Below are 17,707 nucleotides of genomic sequence, written 5' to 3' on the forward strand. Positions count from 1 at the left end.
CAAAATTCTTTCAGTATATCTGAAATATGTAAGTTTATAGTTTAGCTATGTTTATATTTCTAGAGTTAAACACTATAATCAAAATTAAAGTAAAAGGTACAGTTAAAATTAAAACTTCATTTTATCCTAAATATGCTATAAGAAGCTGTTAGATAAATGCATAAACTACCTTTAGAAACCATAACAAATTTTAAAACCTTCTGGTCTTGGAACATATGTATATAGTATGAATTTTATATAATTTAATTCATTTCATAGAATTGATTTTGTATTTTCTTTATTCTCACTCAACAGTACCTGGTAGCATTTACCATGTTGTTACACAGTCTCTATAATTGTTCTAATGGCTGCATAACGTTCTATTAAGTGAATATAACATAATTACCAAGCACTGTCTAATTTTTAACTATTACTACTCATCCTTTTTTTTTAAGGGACAGGGGCATACATACTATTCCTGAACCATAGCTCAACTAAAAATAATACTAGTAACACAAAAACATCAATAAATAATTACACAATATAGTAACACTACAGTAAGGTCTTAAACATCAATTTCATTACCTTTAAAGCCTTTCAAACTTCTAACCTTGTAATTTAGTTCATTGCATATAGTTTGTAAAAAGCAAAATTAAAACCACCAAGTCAGAGTTCTAGGGAGCTCTTCAAAGAGAGAGAGAGATCTTACATTCCTAATTATAATGTATTTTAATTAAGCTCAGCTCTCTCATTTACCTGAGTAACTTCCAAGTCTTGGAGCATTGTTGTCTCCCCCATCATAAAAGTCCAGAGAATCCCAATTATGTTCTGTAGCAAAGCTGACAACTTGCACCTATGAAATAATAAGTACTGGTAAGAACATATACTTCTAATGAGACACATATACTCTAGTCTACTTATCTCCTCTGCAAGAGAGAGCTTAAAGCCTGGACCGTATCATTGTGGCCCTTCATGGAATGACTTTAACAGAACTGATCTTTGCCTTTATGGCACTGGCCTACATGCACTAACTTTTATAATAAAAGCCTCTGAGGCATCTAGGAGTGTTCACTATGGGTATAACATTGAAAATGTCTGTCACTATCTCAGCTTTGGATTAATCTAATGTCTTAGTGCCTGGAATCTGAATCAAGGCATGTTCCAAAACAGTTGTTTAACTTTTTTGTTTTGGAATGTTTGATTCTTGTCAGTGACTGAGTTTTCTCATTTGCTTTACCTATTAGGAAATAACCAGATTTGTGGTCCACATTGAGGACCACATAAGCATATAAGACCCTATAATATATACATTTTTTGAACTAGGTTTATCCTGGATACATTTTATTATGTTTTACTTTGCATAACCTTTGCTAAATTTCCTGTCTTTATTTTATTTTTAAAATTAACATAATAATCCACTATGTACATATTTAATAAATTTCAACATGGATAATCAAAAATAATACTTTATAACTGATTTGGGTATGTCTTTTAAAGATTGTTTTTATAAATAGCTATATTTTTGTAAATGGCATCGTAATAACTAAATCACTGTGAAGGTCCATTAAGTTGATAAGGAAAATGCTGGAGTATAATCCTCTCATGTCTATTAAATTTTATTTAAAGAAAGAGGCATGTGTTCCTTTGTTGCACTTCACTTGGCACAGCTTAAGCTTTTGCAAGAACCCAGAAAACCCTCACAACTGTGGATATTATCTATTGTTCTTTATTACATATTTTATAGTTTAGGAGGAGGTAAAGGAATAGCCTTACTAAATTTATTTTCATTTAGCTGAAGTCTGTTATAGATGTAAGCATCACACTCATTCACTAAGTACTTCTAACAATTGCATTCATTAAAATTTTCTTATCCACAAAATAGGCCTTCATCATTCTTCCATTCAAATGAATGCTGGAGCTTCTTTTCCAGGGATGAGTGCCACATGGCAACAGATACCCTGCCTGTGTGACAGGCATTAGGCCCAATGGCAATGTTCCAGGACAGAAAGAAGACTGGAATTAAAGCTGTATGATTGTAATATAACCCCCGACTCCTTAAACAATGGTCAATTCTCTCTTCATATCTGAATTTTCCTTTCCTTCAATTCAGGAAAAGAAAAAGTCACATTTGGCTTAAAAAAGAAAAAAGAAAGAGAAAATAAAAGTAAGGATTCTTGCAAGAGTTGACAATTGAGATAAGCAAAATGTATCGAGCGGTTTTCCACTGAAAGAAACTGAGTTAGTAAAAACGTAGAGGAGACAAGCCATGAGGGAGATTTAGTGACCCATCAGTAATCCAATTTAGCCACAGTGGAGGGTATTCACACAAGAGAAAATAGGCGTGCAAAGTTAGAAAAAGTAGAGAAAAGTTAGAAAGAGTAAAGGTTCTGGATAAATACAAGAAATATTAGCGTTAGAATATTAGCCGGGCTATACAACTTCCTGGCTCCGTCTACTCACTGGCATGTAACCTGAAAAGAATTGTTATTCTCTCTGTGCCATAGATTTCTTACATAAATCACTGTAATAAAGGCATATAATTCATAGGTTTGCTGTAAAAATTAAAGGATTTTACCTTAGAATAGTACCTAGTGCGTACTGAGGATTTAATGTGTCTTAGCTAAGGAAGAGAATGAGAGAGAGGGCTATAAAGACTGAATACCAGCATAATAATTGTGCAATTGAGGAGTATTTCATTGAAGGTTTTAGAAGGTGGATTGAAGGTGCATAATCAGGACTGTGCTTTAAGTAGGTACTACTGAATTGAGTGAAGAAAATAAAAGTGAAAAGACAACTTTAATGTTTATTGCAGTAGTCCACATGAGAAGCAATGAAAGACTAAATAAAGTAGGTTAGTAGGCAGGAATGGTAGAAAGGGGGACCCGAAAGTCACATCACATGTGTTGCTATAGGGGAAATTACTGGATCTTGTGTGATATGAATGGGACATGGAAGTGACAGGAAAGATTTTAAAATAATTTTTTTTTCCTGAGTTATTGAGATCACAGGGATGGCATAAACAAAAATGTAGACATCCTCAGGAAAACCTATTACCTTGGAGAGAGGAAGAAAATCTGTTTAATTCTGGACATATATATATATATATATATGAATATGGCTCCCAAAGATATCAGATCCTGACCTCTTGAGCCTGTAAATATTGCCTTGTACGGAAAAGGGTCTTTCAGATGTGAATAAACTAAATATCTTGAGATAGGGAGACTATCCTAGATGATTTAAATGAGCTTTACATGCAATCACACGTGTTCTTATCAGATGTCAGAAAAGATTTGACACAGACAGAAGAGAATGCAGTGTGATCACAGAAGCAGAAATTGGAGTGATGTGGTCAGAAGCCAAGGAATGCTGGCAGGTACCAGAAGCTGGAAGAGGCCAGGAGAGGAATCTTCCCTAGAGACTGAGCAGAGGGGAGAGTGAACGGTGGTGGGAGAGCAGCCCTGTCAGCACCTCAGTCTCAGGGCAGTAAAACTGATTTGGGACTTTTGGCCTCCAGTACCATGAGAGAATAAATTTCTGTTACTTTAAGCTGTTGAGTTTAGGATTTGTTACAGAAGTCACAGAAAACTAATGCAATTTGCCACTAGGATTCTCGGCAAATTGTGAATGTAGTTTGGCATATTAAACACACAGAGGGTATAGGAGGCTCAAGTAAATAGCTGAGGACCCACAATGACAGAAAGCCAAATGAGAGTCAAGTAAAAGACTTTAAGTCTTTTACTTAAAGGAGCAGCTACAGATTCAGTGTTCAGAAGAACTTTAAATTAGATGGAGTTGTTCATTATGACAACAGGATAGCTTTATGAGGTAATGAATTTCCAATAACTAAAGCCTGGTATCTCTCATAGAAACATGCAAATTGCATTTTACTTTGGATGATTATATTGACTCATTATCATCTCATTCTACAAATTGACACAATTAAGTAAACAACATTTTTTTAAACTGATTCATCACATAAAAATTGCTCTCTGCTTGATAACTCTGTTACTGTTAAATGTAGCTCCTTTGGAATTCTCCCTCCAATGTACCTTGCTAAAATAAACAGGCAAACAAATGAATACACTCCTCTCCACACGCTTTTCATGTAACAGTAATACAACAAGTTATTTTATTTGTTGAGGTTATTTCCTCAAAATGCTCAATCATCCTATCTTATTTGTAACTTTTTCAGCATTCCAAATGTTTTTTCTGTTCTTTCCACCAGTGGTTATCCCATTTCATTTCATATATGATTTATTGAATATTCATATAATTCTTTATTCACACACATGTTTAGCCCAACAGAATAAAATAAATTAAACACTGCTTTAAATCTGGTGTACTAGCCAGGTCGTTTTTAGGCTAAGTTAGTGAAATTTTAAATATGTCATATAGTGTGTTTGTGTGTGTGTGTGTGTGTGTGTGTGTGTGTGTGTTATAATTTTCTATGATTTAATGACATGTCTAAAATTAGCAAACATGTAAGAGGTTAATTAGAAAAAAGCTCTTGGTAGTTATATAGAGTATTTAAATTAAAAGTCCAATATGCTTCACACTCTGTAAGTTTGATAAATGCTCTGCTAAACTCAAATTTTGTTTTCTAAAGTACAATCATTAAACACAATGCTTCCTCAGTGAAAGATTTTTTTTTAACATCTTTATTGGAGTATAATTGCTTTACAATGGTGTGATAGTTTCTGCTTTATAACAAAGTGAATAAGCTATATATATATATATATATATATATATATATATACACACACATATATCCCCATATTTACTCCCTCTTCCATCTCCCTCCCACCCTTCCTATCCCACCCCTCTAGGTGGTCACAAAGCACCGAGCTGATCACCCTGTGCTAGGTGGCTGCTTCCCACTAGCTATTTATTTTACATTTGGTAGTATATATAAGTCCATGCCACTCTCTCTCAGTGAAAGATTTTATAGTGTCATTGATACAAGTGTCCAGTTTTGAACAGTGTTTGGCTAGGGCAGTGATGTATCACATAACATTATCTGCAGATGTCATATTAGTCCATCATGCTATGTTAACTCCTTAAAGTGGCTTAAAACTCCACGCCTTTTGCAGATATTCATTGGTTCATTCTAAAATATTTACTGAGCACAGACTGCAAGGTACTGTGTTAGCTGCCAGAACAGACTTGGTTACTGCCCTCATGAGTTTATAGGTAATTAAGTAAAAGCAGTAACATGTGACGAGTGTTACAATAAGGAAATTATAGGGATCTGTGAGAACATATACCAAGAGGACTTAATGTGGTTTCAAGTTCATGGAAGTTCTTCCACAGGAACTGTTTTAACCTTGAGACAGAAATAATGAGTAAGAATAAGCCAAATAAAAAGAGATGATGGAGAGTGTTGCCAGCAGAGGGAAGAACATTCACAAAGGCCTAGAGGCAAGAGAGAGAGAGCCAGTTTTCTATAAAGAACTAAATCAGAGGCAAGAAATGAGGATAAAGCACAAAGGTGTAATCAGCTGTGTCGAGGAGCTAAGGATAGCGAGGACAACTGAGGTACTGTAAAGCAGGACAGTTATAGCATTAGATTTTTATTTTTAGAAAATTACTCTCTTTGCCCTGTGAGGAATAGATAGGAGGAGAATATGAACCCAGGACAGGGATGATGGCCACCTAATCTTGAGTGGTAAAAGTGTGGATAGAGAAAATAGACTTACTTGAGAGGTCTGTGAAAGACAGACCTGACATAGTTCTGTGTGCAGCTGGAGACAGAAAAAAATCATCTAGGTTGTTGGCTTGTGCAACTGAATGGTTAAGGGGTTCATTCTGAGACAGACCACAATGAGGAAGATCCACAACTTTGAGAAAAAAGTCATGAAGACAGTTTTGAACAGGTTGAATTAGAGATGTTAGAAGTTTAGCTTAAAATGTTCAGTGTGCAGTTGGATTAATGGCATGCAGCTTAGGTGAAAGGTGTGGGTTAGATACTTAGGTTCAGAAATCATCATTTATTCAAACTACTAGAGCTGATCAATGAATTTGGTAAAGTTTCAGGATACCAAATTAATGCACAGAAATCTCTTGCATTCCCATATACTAATGATGAAAAATCTGAAAGAGAAATTAAGAAAACACTCCCATTTACCACTGAAACAAAAAGAATAAAATACCTAGGAATAAACCTACCAAGGGAGACAAAAGACCTGTATGCAGAAAACTATAAGACACTGATGAAACAAATTAAACATGATACAAGCAGCTGGAGAGATATACCATGTTCTTGGATTGGAAGAATCAATATTGTGAAAATGACTATACTACCCAAAGCAATCTACAGATTCAATGCAATCCCTCTCAGACTATTAACGGCATTTTTTACAGAACTAGAACAAAAAATCTTAAAATTTGTATGGAGATACAAAAGACCCCCAATAGCTAAAGCAGTCTTGAGGGATAAAAATGGAGCTGGAGGAATCAGACTCCCTGACTTCAGACTATATTACAAAGCTACAGTAATCAAGACAGTATGGTACTGGCACAAAAACAGAAATATAGATCAATGGAACAGGATAGAAAGCCCAGAGATAAACCCACACACCTATGGTCAATTAATCTATGACAAAGGAGGCAAGGATATACAATGGAGAAAAGACAGCATCTTCAATAAGTGGTGCTGGGAAAACTGGACAGCTACATGTAAAAGAATGAAATTAGAACACTCCCTAACACCATACACAAAGATAAACTCAAAATGGATTAGAGACCTAAATGTAAGACTGGACAGTATAAAACTCTTAGAAGAATACATAGGAAGAACACTCTTTGATATAAATCACAGCAAGTTCTTTTCTGATCCACCTCCTAGAGTAATGGAAATAAAAACAAAAAGAAAAGAAACAAATGGGACCTAAGGAAACTTAAAAGCTTTTGCAAAGCAAAGGAAACTACAAATAAGATGAAAAGACAACCCTCAGAATGGGAGAAAATATTTTCAAACAAATCAACAGACAAAGGATTAATCTCCAAAATATATAAACAGCTCATGCAGCTCAATAGTAAAAAAACAAACAACCCAATAAAAAAATGGGCAAAAGGGCCTCCCTGGTGGCGCAGTGGTTGAGAGTCCGCCTGATGCAGGGGACACGGGTTTGTGCCCCAGTCCGGGATGATCCCACGTGCTGCAGAGCAGCTGGGCCCGTGAGCCATGGCTGCTGAGCCTGTGTGTCCGGAGCCTGTGCTCCGCAATGGGTAAGGCCACAACAGTGAGAGGTCCGCGTACCGCAAAAAAAAAAAAAAAAAAAAAATGGGCAGAAGACCTAAATAGACATTTCTCCAAAGAAGACATACAGATTGCCAAGAGGCACATGAAAAGCTGCTCAACATCACTAATTATTAGAGAAATGCAAATGAAAAATACAATGAGGTATCACCTCACACCAGTTAGAAAGAGCATCATCAGAAAATCTACAAACAACAAATGCTGGAGACGGTGTGGAGAAAAGGGAACCCTCTTGCATTGTTGATGGGAATGTAAATTGATACAGTCACTATCGAGAACAGTATAGAGGTTCCTTCAAAAACTAAAAATAGAATTACCATATGACCCAGCAATCCCACTACTGGGCATATACCCAGAGAAAACCATAATTCAAAAAGACACATGCACCCCAATGTTCATTGCAGCACTATTTACAATATCCAGGTCATGGAAGTAATCTAAATGCCCATCGACAGATGAATGGATAAAGAAGATGTGGTATATATATACAATGGAATATTACTCAGCCATAAAAAGGAATGAAATTGGGTTATTTGTAGAAACGTGGGTGGATCTAGAGACTGTCATACAGAGTGAAGTAAGTCAGAAAGAGAAAAACAAATATCGTATATCAACGCATATATGTGGAACCTAGAAAAATGGTACAGATGAACCGGTTTGCAGGGCAGAAATAGACACAGATGTAGAGAACAAATATATGGACACCCAGGGGGGAAAGTGGCGGGTGGTGGTGGTGGTGGCGTGATGAATTGGGCCACTGGGATTGACATGTATACACTGATGTGGATAAAATTGATGACTAATAAGAAACTGCTGTATAAAAAAATAAATAAAATAAAATTCAAAATAATAATAAATAAAAGTCAAAATAATAATTAAAAAAAGAAATCATCATTTATTCAATCCTTCATTTAAAAACGATGTTTTCTGTTTATCTGCTGTGATTCAGGTCCTGGACATCATCAGCACATAATGGTATTTGAAGCTGTGAAAATAGACAAGGTAGCAGAGAGAATGGTATAATGTGAGATAGACAAAGGCCACAGAATCTCACAAACACCATATCTGATGAAGTGAAGAAGAGGAGATCATGTTCCTAGATGTAGAAGCAGAAGCCATACATGTAGAAAAGAAAACAAAACAAAATCCAAGAGAGTACTGGGTAGAATGGAGGGAAAAGTTGTTTTAAGAGTGAGGGGAGAGGGCTTCCTTGTGGTTGAGAGTCCGCCTGCCAATGCAGGGGACACGGGTTTGTGCCCCGGTCCGGGAAGATCCCAAATGCCGCGGAGCAGCTGGGCCTGTGAGCCATGGCCGCTGAGGCTGCGTGTCCGGAGCCTGTCCTCCGCAATGGGAGAGGCCACAACAGTGAGAGGTCCGCGTACCGCAAAAAAAAAAAAAAAAAAAAAAAAAAAAAAGAGTGAGGGGAGAATGGGTAGCATAGAATGTTGCTAACAAAATAGGAAGGATGAGCAATTCAATGGATTTAATGGCATGGGTCCTCAGTGATCACTATAAGAATGACTCAAATAGAGCACTGGATGCTGAAGCCACATTGCAGGGTGTCAGAAATAGAGGATGAGAACTAGAGGGGAAATGCCAAGGGTATTATTATTTTAAGATGAGATAGAAATGGTCAAGCTGATGTCACTATATAGATACTCTAGGGTAATCTTCATAAATGTATAGGCAGATGATATAGTAAATGTTCTAGGAAAGTTTTAAAGGCATCACCTCATTTCAGATTGTCTGGACAATCCTAAAATCTTTATTAAATCTACCAATAATAGGATAGGGTTGATTGGTTATCTTCGAATTTTACAAGTTGACCATAAAATAATAGTACAACTAGCCAGAATATAAGCAGTTTTTGGATTGTTAATGTTTTTAAAATACTGAAAAAGTGCATTTCAAGTTTTTTCATTGATTTATTGGCCTATTTTATACCCGACACCTGTTAAGTAAGTTTTTTGAATTTTCTGAAAAGTTATAAAGATAAATTCAAAAAGTTTATTATTTTTACTGAAAATTATACTTCTATCCTATTTCAGGTTTAATGAATGATGCCTTGGCTACTTTTTCCATGACTGATATATATCTCAAGATTCTAAAGGAAAACCCTATGACTCAATTGGAGAAACAGTCGTTATTTTTATAAAATATAGACTATGTAATACTTTGTGAAGCATAATTGTGTTCCATCGGGTAAATACTGACGCAGCAGTAAAATGCTACCAACTCATCCAGAAATAATTTCCTTCTCAAACAGAGTAGCTGGTCAAATTGCTCCCCCCACAAAATGGTCACAATTGAAGTAATATGGTAGATACTGTTTACCGTCTATAGAATAGCATTCATCTTCCTTGCTGACAGAGAACGGTTTTGTTCAATTAAATGAGAGTTGTGTACGCCAGAGAAGGCTAAGCCCCTTGCCTGATCCAGGTACCTAATCTTAATTTTTTTAAGCCAAATCATAGTAAATCTTCTGTTATTGCCCAGTGTATGGCTTAAAAATGGGTACCATTGTAATTTTGGTCCATAGGACAGGAGGGAAAGTCTGCTGGAAGGTTTCTTGAAAAGTTCTCTTAACTGTTACAAAAGTACATAAAATAGAGAGATTCCATTTTGTCTATTGGCCATTGATGTGGAAGCCTGTTATGCCTAGAGCTTTTGCAGCCATCTCAAAACCATGAGAAAGGAAGTCCAAGAGTTAAGCCAACATGCTAAGAATAGCAGAACAGAGAGATGGAAAAAAACCTGGGTCAGGAATTACACAACTGAACCTCTGAAGTAAACAACCCTTAAACCATCCTACTCAAAGTTTCCATGTTATGTGGAGCAACACATTTTTCTTACTGCTTATGCTATCTTGAATTGGCTTTCTGTTACTTGCAGGTGAAAAAATTAATGGTAAGTATCTTTCTTTTAAATTCAGCCACATCTGTCAAAAGCACTGGCTAAAATTCTAGAAATTACGTGCATCCTTGTCATCTCTGAAAAAATTAACTTCAATTATACAATGAAAAGAAGAAAAATTTAAATATTCTTACTTGAATGCCAGCTCCCTCTGGCACTGTCATCTTCCATACACAATTCAGATTGTTGTCATAAGGCTCAGGGTATCCAGGAGACAAAATAGTCCCTTTGCGCTTACTTAAAATTCCACCACAGGGCACTGAAAGTAAAGCAAGCCAAGAAAGGGAGTTCATTCTAATGCAAAGAATTAAAATAGGAGAAAAGGTCAGAGATAACATCTCAGACAGATGCTAGACTTGCAAACACAACCAAATCATACTATGTTTTAAAACTCATAAGAACAATGAACATTGTCTTCCTATAGCACAAAAACCTTTAAAAAATAATTAGACAACATTAATGGAAAACTTACAATGGCATATCTAAAGTCATACTATAATTAACTCAATAATAGCATATCATTTGTATTATATTACTGACAAGTTCACTGACACGTGTTAAAAATTGTTCATATCTAGGTATAGAATTTTTTGAAGAATTCTTATATTTGTTACTTTTCTCTTCATGTATCTTTTGAGTAGTAATAAAATCCTTTGCAGAGTAATACTGATGATGATAACAGTTATGTTCTAACATTTATATAGAGCCTATATACCAACACTCTTCTAAGGACTTTACATATTGTAACTCATTAAAGCTTCCCGACAATCCAATGAGATATGAGTAAGTATTCTCCCCATTTTACAGCTGAGGAAATGGAGTCACTAACAGATTAAATAACTTGCCCAAGATCACACAGCTAGTCAGAGATGAAGACAGGATTTGAATACTGGTGGTTTGGCTCCACGTTCATGCTCTTCAGTGGAAAGAAAATACTCAATATGGTTCCAGTCTGGTTACTGCCAGTACAACTACTACAAGAAAGACTAAGTATGGAGACCTGCTTTGATGTCAATAAAAGCTTCTAACAGTATTAAAAGGTACTAATCTTAAAGCAAAATTCCTACACTGCTGGTAGCGTCAGCTTGATTCTGGGAATGACCTAGCTTATGATTTGAAATACTGTGTGATGTTGGACGTGTTCCCTGAACTCTCTGAAACTCAGATGCCTTGTCTGTGAAATGGTAATGAAATTGTTTCCGAGGGGCTTTTGTGGAAAATAAATAGGTATGATAATGTACATAAAGAAGCTACCACACTGCTTGGAATGCAATAAGAAATCAATAAATTATATTTCCTTTTGCTACAACTACTGTTATTTTAGGTTCCAATGGCACTGTGATTCTTGGACATTTGTCCTAATCTGGCTATAATGGTGAGATACCAGGATATATTTTTGTAATAATTTTTTTTAAAAAGGTAATACTATAGCTTTGTGCCGCTTCTAAAACTGAATGCAAAAATCTAGGGTAATTACTCAAAAGAATACTACAAACTTTTTAAATTTTTAAACTTTTAAAACAGTGTGATAAAGTATTTTTAAAGAAATATTTTTTTAGCTCATCCTCCTTCTTCTGATCCTTTCAATGTAAATGCTGTAACACTGTGACCTACACCATCTTCTCATCTCTTTGTAACTACCGCCCCTCAGTGGTGGCATCCATTTACATGTCATCTATAGATTATGACTACTAAATGTTTATCTCTAACCATGACTTCTACCCAGAGTCCTACAATATATCGACTAAGTATCCCCAAATTCATACATCCAAAACAATACTTTTGAAATTCTCCCCCATCTATACTATTTGCCATCTCAGTAAATGTTACCACCTAATTTATCTTTCTTTTCAAATTCACATTTACATTTATATTCAATCTGTCAGCAAACTTTGTCAGTTCTATCTTAAAAATATACCCCAAAGTTCACCGGTTCTCATCACTGATCATGGTCTTCCAATCCACATCACGATTGACTTTCCCCTCCCCTTCTGCAATAGTTTTCTATTCAGTCTTACTGCTTCTACTCACCCCCTGCCCCTTACACTAGCCACAGTGATTTTCCAGAAACTGAGATCACATCACTCTCTAGCTCAATGAATTCCCACACTACTTAGAAAAAATTCGAACTCTTCCCAGACTTTGAGGTTCCATATGACTTGGCCTCTGCTCTGCCTCTCCAAACTCTTCTATCACTCTTGCCATCATTCACTCTGTTCTAGACACGTGAGATTCTTGTTGTGGCTTGAACATGACTAGACCTTTCTCCCCCTCATAGTCTATAAATGTGCTTACCTCCTTGACTTTTATTTATATACCTCCCAGCCCACTTCATTCACCTCATTTGGATATCAAACAGCAACATGCCCTGGATGTCTTCCTCCAATCTTCAGCCTCTGCTTTACTTTTCTCCATAGTATTTACCACTATCTGAACAAAATGTAAACTCCATAAGGGCAGAGATCTTATCTTCTGATTCAAAGCTATGTTGCCAGTGCCTAGAAAGGGACCTGACGCTTGGTAAGCACTAAATAAGTGCTTGTTAAATAAATTATTGAGTGACTGGTTGCATATCTGTATATATCTTGTGATTACAAGTTACTTTGTTACCATTCCTGCATCATTCCTTTCTTCCAGTATTTTCCTAAACAAGCCATATTTAATTCTGTTTCAATCATTTTTATTTTTACCAACAAAATACTACATTATAAAAGTATTCCCAGATATGCATTACCATATAATAATGTTTTACAAAGTTTTACTGCCCATGTATATAACTTAGCCTAATATTTCTTTTCTATTTTAAAAAGGATGCATTATAAATTTTCCTTCTAATCAGTATTATACAACATAACATATAGATTAAGAGAACAAACTTTAGAATCAAGCAACCTGGGTTCAAATATTAATTCTTCTTTTGTTTCTAAACCATAGGGGTTTTACTATCTATAAAAGAGAAATAGTATTCTTATCTTACTCCTGGCATTGGTGTCAATATTAAATGAGATAATGCTTAATAGCACTTCATACAAATACTAGTAAATGCTATTCATTATTATATTTAATAAGTTTTTCATGGTTGAATGGATGGGTGAATAAATGAATCAATGAATGAGGATTCAGATATTGTATATATTTTTTCATCTATTTCTTTCCCACTCTGAGAAAAGATGGCACAGACATGGGTTGCCATACTTACGTCTAAGGCCACATATTGTCAGAGCTATTAGTGGCTACAGGGTGTTTATCACAGAGTCTCAGAGGGAGGAGAGTTTGGGATATTAAGAGACTAAAAATTTTAAGAAATCTGAAGTGTAAAAAGGTCAAATTTAGAAGATAAAACTCAGTCTTCAGCAACTTTTTCAAGTTTACCTCTGTTCCAAGTCCAACGTTCTTATAAAAATATTATTGTAATTTACCTAAGAATGACTTGATATGACAGATCTGTACAAGATTATTAAATATTGTTTTCTTACGCAGGTTAGTTAAATTTGTGGATACCCTAACTTAGTATTTGACCATTTTAACTATAAGTACAACTTGCACATCACTTCTAATGGGGCTGCTTTCAAGCCAATAGTTTAATTTTCGTATGTCGATTTTTTTGCAAAATTACTCAACATTGTATTCTGTTCTACTATGACAGAAAAAAATGAAAGTGTTGATAGCGGCAATAAGAACTGTGAAACTGAAACAATTACAATTGAGATGGAAATCACTAGAAATGTAGGGCACTATTTTCTTTTGGTTTCAATTGGATGCTCACTTGGTTTAAGGTGTTAACCGAGTATTCATTGAACTAGTGAAGGCGGAGAAAATATAATCATTATGTATAATACCCTGAATAGACTGTCAAAGATTATATCTAAACTGCAAGGTATAAATAGAGAATTTGTTCTTTCTAAGAATAAAATTAACCATGTAATATGTAAATCTACCTATGCATCTTTCCTATCGATTCTCAAAAAAGTCTTGTGGCTTCAAGATGGCTTGTAAAGGTCTAAGCAAGCAAAGTGAGCAACAGCATCACCATGCAGTGAAAGACTGAAGTTAAAAATGCATGGACCGGGCTTCCCTGGTGGCGCAATGGTTGAGAGTCCGCCTGCCGATGCAGGGGACACGGGTTCGTGCCCCGGTCCGGGAAGATCCCACATGCCGCGGAGTGGCTGGGCCCGTGAGCCATGGCCGCTGAGCCTGGGCATCTGGAGCCTGTGCTCCACAACGGGAGAGGCCACAACAGTGAGAAGCCCGCGTACCGCAAAAAAAAAAAAAAAAAAAAAAAAAAAAATTCATGGACCCTGGATTGGGGAAGTTGGCCAGTTGTCCTACCTCTACAAAAATTCATGAAATCATCACACTTATTTGCTAAAATCCATTCATTGAACAAATGTTTATGGAACACCTCTTGTATGTCAGGTCTTCTTTTTGTTGAGCAAAAAACAGAATACAGTGGCAGGGAGAGGAGGGCAAGAAAGATTAGGAAAATAAACAAACAAATTATATATAATCTGGTGAGTGGTTGCTGTAAAGAAAACAAAAAGGCAGGATAAGGGTATAGAGAACGAATGGAGGATGAATAGCAGAAAATTATTTTAGATAGGATGGCCAAGGAACACAGGTGAAAACTTGAATGAAGCAATGCAGTAAGCCCAAAAGGTATTTTGGGGATGCATGTTCCAAGGAGAAAAAATAGAAAGTTCAAAGACCTTGAAGCAGTTAAAATTTTATCCAGATAACAAATATTGAAAATGAACACAAATTAAAGATAATTCTTTGATATCAACCTAAGATAACTCTGCACTTGACTCTCATATTTGAATTTTTAAGACATCAAGCCTTTTTCTTTTTTTTGAATTTTTGAACACTTAAAGGCATAATCATTTTTATCCATAACATTTGAAACTAAAAATATTTATAGTAAAAAATAGAAATGCAAAGTATATTTTCATTTATGTAAAGATTAGCAGTGGGACCAAATGGTAAAACTAAAACTGAGCTATCATCTGAATGTCATTTAAAATCTATTTCTTGTCTCACACAAATCCCATATGTCCTTCTGTTATATATTCGATTTTCTGTATTTACACCTGTTCTACAAGGTATACATTATTTTTTAAGTGGCATAAGGTAATATATCCTTTTTGTGTGATCTTGGCAGGAAACAGAAGTCATCTGATACAATTTTCTTCTATCTCTAAGTATGCACTTTCAAACCAATGCAACAGAAATATAGGAGGTAGGGTGTTTAAAGCCCAGGGGCTTTTGACAGTGGTGGTGTAATGGCTCCTGAGTCCCTCATGTTTTGCCCTTAAAAGTAAAAAGTGAAGCTGAATCCATGCTAGGGACAGTCCACTAGCATTTACTCCTGAAGTTGAATGTCAGCCATAGCATGGTCTCAAAGGCTTTAATGCCTGGTAGGAGTGCCGGTCCTTGCTGAAATGAATCTGTAATCAAATGGCCTGAGCTTCCTTTTCTTTACGTGGATTTTTATTTCTTATGGCAAAAACACTAGGATTAGTCAACTGACACATATGACATATGAGAAAGCTTTCTAATAATCATGTAGAATAGGGGTTTTCTTCTGCTTTAAACAAAAATGGTTTATGTTTACAGTGTAAAGTTCTTATTCTCTACTCTTCATCTCACAGAATATTCTATTTTTTCTCTTTCCCCTTTTAAACTGTTCTTTCATGTTTCTTTTTTCTTCTTTAATGTCAGCTCACTTCTCCCTTTTATCTCCTTCCTCTTTCTAATTCTTGTCTCATCCTCATACCTTCATGGACAAAAGAAAATATATATTTTTTGGATAATGTAATGTTTGAATATTTTAGGGTCAGAAGAAAATGCAGAGTGCACACCTTGGTTAAATATATATTTGTACAACCAATTAGAATTATAGTAATCATTATTTTAACTTTAAGTTTATTTTTATTTTAGACCCTTACAAACACTGAAAACAAACCAAATCATGAATATATGCCTATTGTTAGAACTCTGCTCCTTTTTAACCAATTGCTCTTAAATGTATAAATTGATGGAAAGAAATTTCACAATCCCCCTAAATAGCATATTCTAATAAATAAGTACTATTATCCTCTAGAAAATTGTCATTACATTTCCCCAAAGCCTTTCTGAAAATTTTAATTGAAAGAAAAATCTTGCCTTCAAGGAACTCTAAATTATTAGAATTAGAAAGAATGACACAAGTCCATGCTTTTAGCCCTTTCCAAGATGCAAAAATCTTTGGTGGAAGATAATTTTTACATATAATAACTTTAAAGTGTTATTAAAACAAGATATCAACAAATGAAAAATGAGTAATATCAAATCCTTTATCAGCACTGCATATAAATTTTTTATCTTAGATCTAATACCTTGAGAACTGAAGTCTTATCTTCTGATTTTATGGTGGAGAATTTGGCAAGCACAAAAACAACTTAATTTTTGAATACTTAGATGATTCCAAGAACTATGCCAAGGCTTTAAAACATCTAATAGCCACAGTAAACCTATAACTTTCCTGTTTTATTGATATGGGAATTGAGAATCAGAGATTATGTAAAATTTCCAGGATCACCACAATTTCATGTTAAAGTCAAAGCCTAATACTACTACCCAAGACTTAATTAACCCTTATGCTGAGAACCTACTACAATTCCCAGTTATAAGGACTTATTCAGTTTTACATGATTCTTTACAACTTTTCTCCATTAATTAGTACATTAACGTGATAAATACATAAACAGAACTTTAATAAGTAATTCATGGATTTACATTTCACTGCTTTGCATATGTAGGTTCTTTGAACACTCTGAACAGATGAATGTTTTCAATAATATTTAAAGATTAATGAGCTAGTTTATGCCTTTCCATAAGTCATCATATCACTCTACCTTTATAATTATCTTGAGGGAATTTTCATAGTATATATGAAATTAAATGAAGACAGCTACTTATCCAGTTATCTTCCGTTATATGGTATTAATATTTTCTATCAGTATGTACATAAAGAAACTAAAAGTGACACAGAAATTATGCAAATAATTACTGGGAAAATTGAGGCAGAAATAATTACTGATTCCTGATATTTAGAGAGAAATATTTTAAAATCTATTGTGAGGCTAAAGAGATTTATTATCATGTGTCTTTCTTCAATTATTAAACTGACTTAAAGCAATGTAATTTCTGATTTATACATGTTGTATGACTAATTTTGGCCTAGACATATAGGAACATTTCTCTCAGCTCATGGTCCTTTAGGATAATTTATTTATTAGTATTTTATAAGAGTATGAAGTCAACATATATTGTGCTTCCTAAAGAAGAACATTATCTATTTTCTCTTATGAGAGTATAAAAGTGTGTAAAGAAGATCTCTTTGTTCTGTTAACCATAGCTCTATGCTAGGTGCAAAATAGGAGGAACATCAAGTCCAGATGATTTATTCTCCTTTACTTGTTGTTTGTCAAAAGTATACTTGAACAGGTTAAGAAATTCCACATTATAAATAAGATATAGAATTCCAATTAGGAAATTAGCTCATCAGCCAAAACATAA

The 17,707-nt window shown here is 34.9% G+C and overlaps 1 protein-coding gene across 2 annotated transcripts in view; it reads right to left on the minus strand.

Annotated features, from left to right (window-relative positions):
• Nucleotides 1–17,707, minus strand: part of CSMD3 (CUB and Sushi multiple domains 3) — a 1,079,985-nt gene that overhangs the window by 157,047 nt on the left and 905,231 nt on the right. For both annotated transcript variants that reach the window (XM_030875636.2, XM_030875634.2), the window contains 2 exons: nt 10,285–10,409; nt 736–832 (listed from right to left, as the gene is read on the minus strand). In XM_030875636.2, coding sequence (XP_030731496.1) covers nt 736–832; nt 10,285–10,409 — 222 coding nt within the window. The remainder of the gene's footprint in view (nt 1–735; nt 833–10,284; nt 10,410–17,707) is intronic.

This window comes from Globicephala melas, chromosome 17 (assembly GCF_963455315.2).
Source record: "Globicephala melas chromosome 17, mGloMel1.2, whole genome shotgun sequence".
Taxonomy (NCBI): Eukaryota; Metazoa; Chordata; class Mammalia; order Artiodactyla; family Delphinidae; genus Globicephala; species Globicephala melas.